This window comes from Lolium rigidum, chromosome 4, assembly GCF_022539505.1.
Source record: "Lolium rigidum isolate FL_2022 chromosome 4, APGP_CSIRO_Lrig_0.1, whole genome shotgun sequence".
Taxonomy (NCBI): Eukaryota; Viridiplantae; Streptophyta; class Magnoliopsida; order Poales; family Poaceae; genus Lolium; species Lolium rigidum.
Genome location: NC_061511.1, coordinates 281,495,986 through 281,498,997, shown reverse-complemented (window position 1 = coordinate 281,498,997; position 3,012 = coordinate 281,495,986). Strand labels below are relative to the sequence as shown.

The window sequence follows — 3,012 nt, the reverse complement described above, 5'->3', positions numbered from 1 at the left end:
GGAGTAAAGCAAAATAACTTTGTATTAAAGCCCCTACACTAAAACTTTTGTTCGTCGCCAATGAAGTAGGGGCAATTTTTATCGCCATTTTGAAAAAATTAAAAGGCACATTTATAGGTTATCAGCAAACTAAAAAAAATTATGGAGTTTATGAGGAGTACATCTCACAATCACGCAAAATCTTAACCCATAATTTTTTTATTTTGTGCTAGACAAAAATGATAAAATCTGATATATTTTGGAGATTTGAAAATGTATTACTTAAACTCATTTTTATCATTTTTCGTGTAGCTCATAATATAAAGTATTACCTCTGTTCACAAATAGATGTCTTAGATTTGTTAAAATTTAGTTGTATGTAGACACTATTTAGTGTATAGATCCATCAAAATTTAGACAAACCTAAAACATATATTTATGGACGGAGGGAGTATTTGGAATTAATACTTTGCATGTTTGTGAAATACATCATTAACTATCTAAGGGTTTTTTCAAAAATAAATAAAACTTTAAAATGTGCTTTCTCATATTTTTTACACGAGATCACCGGGTATCCATATGCACCAAATCTCCGTTCCAACTAAAGAACAAAGTACGGTAAGTGCCATGCACCTCTCACAAGAAGAGAACAAAAAATAGAGTAACCAACGGGAAAAAGAACCAGGTCCAAAACAATCGCATATACACAACTTAGTTCAAATTCGTATACACTCAAGAGAACTACAGTACCCTGCGTAACAGCACTCTGGGGCTCCCGAGTCTCATCGCCGCCATCCATAACCCGTCGTACGGTGCAGTATCATCCATCCAACGGCTGGAAAATCTCTCCGGACGATTGTTTCTGGCGGCTCGCCCGAGGAACCCCGATCGAAATCCCAATCCCAGGCTCTCAGCCATGCGTCGTACAGGCACCGAGCCGGTTTCTCAGAACGGTTTGCCCCAGTACATGAGGATGTCCTGGAGGAGCGGGTCGCCGGCGGGGAGCCCACCCGCCGTGTCGAGCTGCTGCCCCGCCAGCATCGAACCGGCCGGGTTGACGCCCAGGCCGGATGTGGCGAACGTGCGCTCCCAGTCGGAGATCCTGGGCTGGCTCTGTACCTCCTCCGGCCGGTCGCTCCCGCACGACGCCGTCGTGAGCACGTGGTCGGAGCAGCTCGAGTCCGCGTGCGCCCGCGGCATCGAGTCGGACGGCCGCACCTCGTAGTACGCCGCCAGGTCCGAGAACGGCGGCGGCGCGTAGGGCGGCAGCAAGGCGGGTTTCTGCTCCGGCGGCGAGCCGACGGCCGCGTGCCCGGGGCTCGCCTTGGCGCCGGCGCTCGGCCTCTCCGGCGCGCCTTTCTTGTTGTAGATCCGGCACAGCACCCAGTCGTCCAGCTGCGACAACGACAAAGAAGATCAATCGATATGTTCAGAAGTCCATGATTAATAGTCGTGACATTCGATCCATGTTGAAGTGATCAATCACGAATATATGATTTTCATTTGTATAATTCGAAGGCATCGTTTGGCTGGATATTTTCGTATAGTGTAGATGCTTTGCATGTGTCGCCATCGATCGCAGCGACGGAAAGCGCGAGCTCGAATAATTGGCGGGTGGAGGAGATGACGCACGCAGGCATCTCCAGAGTTCACACATCCAAGAACGATAACGACCGTGCATAATTAAGTCCCCGCCTATCCTCCACATAGTATGATCGATACGTTACGATAACCAACTCCCTATCGAATCGTCTGAGATGATGATGGCGAAGAAGACAAAAATGAAATCAAGATAGCTCTTGCACAGTTCGAGCTAAGTTGGTGCGCGTGAGATGGAGGAGCAGGCACGTACCCTGAGGCTGTTCTTCTTGCGGGCGTTGGCGGAGCGGTCGACGTCGGCGAGGCGGTACTCGTGCATGATCCAGTTGGTCTTGTCGCCCTTGGGCGCCTTGCCGGCGTAGAAGACGAGCGCCTTCTTGATGGCCAGGGGCCTGGGCGTGCCGACGGGCTTGTCGGCGCCGGTGGCCTTCCAGTACCCCGCGCCGGCAGAGCGGTTGGGCCGCGACCCGTTGGGGTACTTGCGGTCGCGCGGGGAGAAGAAGTACCACTCCTTCTCGCCGTACAGCGCCATTCCTGCATGAGAGCACGGACGCAGAACGATTAGATCATTGCCATGTACGTGAACGTGAGCTAGCTCCATGCATGCCTCGATCGGCCGACATAGCAGGGCATGGAGGTGCATGTTCGGTCGGCGGGGGGCATCGGAGGAAGACGTACTTGGGAGCTGCCATGGGTCGAACTTGTAGAGGTCGACCTCGGCGATGATGGGCACGGAGATGGGCAGGCCGGCGCAGCGGCGGCAGAGGTAGTGCGTCACCAGCTCCTCGTCCGTCGGGTGGAACCGGAACCCCGGCGGCAGCTGCAGCTCCTGCGACGCCGCCGCCGGTCCTCCTCCTCCGCCGCTCATCTCCTCGATTGATCCTTTTTTCCTTGACCACAATCGAGCTCGATCGATTCGCAGCTACCAAGCTGGCTACTCTGGCAGCTCCGAGTAGACGCGGTAAACCAGACGCCAGCTAAACCTCTTGTCTCTCGTTCGATCGCCGCGCGGAAACTAGCTTAATTACACCGGGCGATCCGGCGATGGGTCCTTCTACTAGTGGTTGAAAGAGGCGGAGAGAGCATGAAACCATGCGCTTTGCGGCACGCGCGCCATATATAGAGCGTGCGCGCGCGCGTTCTGGGCATGCCGTTGGCGTCGAGACGTAGTACGTGGAGGGCATCTGACGGCGGGCGGATTTGGTCACTGCTTACGCACGCCTGGCCGCTTGGACGCGAGAGGGCGAGGCCAGGAGCGGCGAGGCGGCCGGAGTGGGGCCCGGAGCAACGGCGGCTCACGTGGACAGGTGTTCCGTTTCGGGCTAGGTGGTGAGGGCCACGAGTGGACGTGCGGCCGTTGGCGGCGCGACACGTGGTGCACGGCCTTGCCAGAGCGGAAAGGTACGGCGCTCCGGCCGGGGGCGGACCAGCCTG

The 3,012-nt window shown here is 54.5% G+C and overlaps 1 protein-coding gene across 1 annotated transcript; it reads right to left on the bottom strand.

Annotated features, from left to right (window-relative positions):
- Positions 1–763: 763 nt before the first annotated feature.
- On the bottom strand, positions 764–2,643 carry LOC124705416 (NAC domain-containing protein 48-like). Its single transcript, XM_047237142.1, has 3 exons — positions 2,257–2,643; positions 1,832–2,112; positions 764–1,374 (listed from the first exon to the last, which is right to left on the bottom strand). Exons 1-3 carry the CDS (start codon positions 2,444–2,446, stop codon positions 925–927), a joined length of 921 nt encoding a protein of 306 aa, XP_047093098.1. The 5' UTR covers positions 2,447–2,643; the 3' UTR covers positions 764–924.
- Between the last annotated feature and the right edge of the window lie 369 nt (positions 2,644–3,012).

Coding starts and splice junctions, on each gene's coding strand:
- LOC124705416 (XM_047237142.1), bottom strand. CDS start 2,446: ATGAGCGGCGGAGGAGGAGGACCGGCGGCGGCGTCGCAGGAGCTGCAG. Junction 2,113..2,256: donor CGACCCATGGCAGCTCCCAA/GTACGTCTTCCT, acceptor GCTCTCATGCAG/GAATGGCGCTGTACGGCGAG. Junction 1,375..1,831: donor GCAAGAAGAACAGCCTCAGG/GTACGTGCCTGC, acceptor TCGTTGTCGCAG/CTGGACGACTGGGTGCTGTG.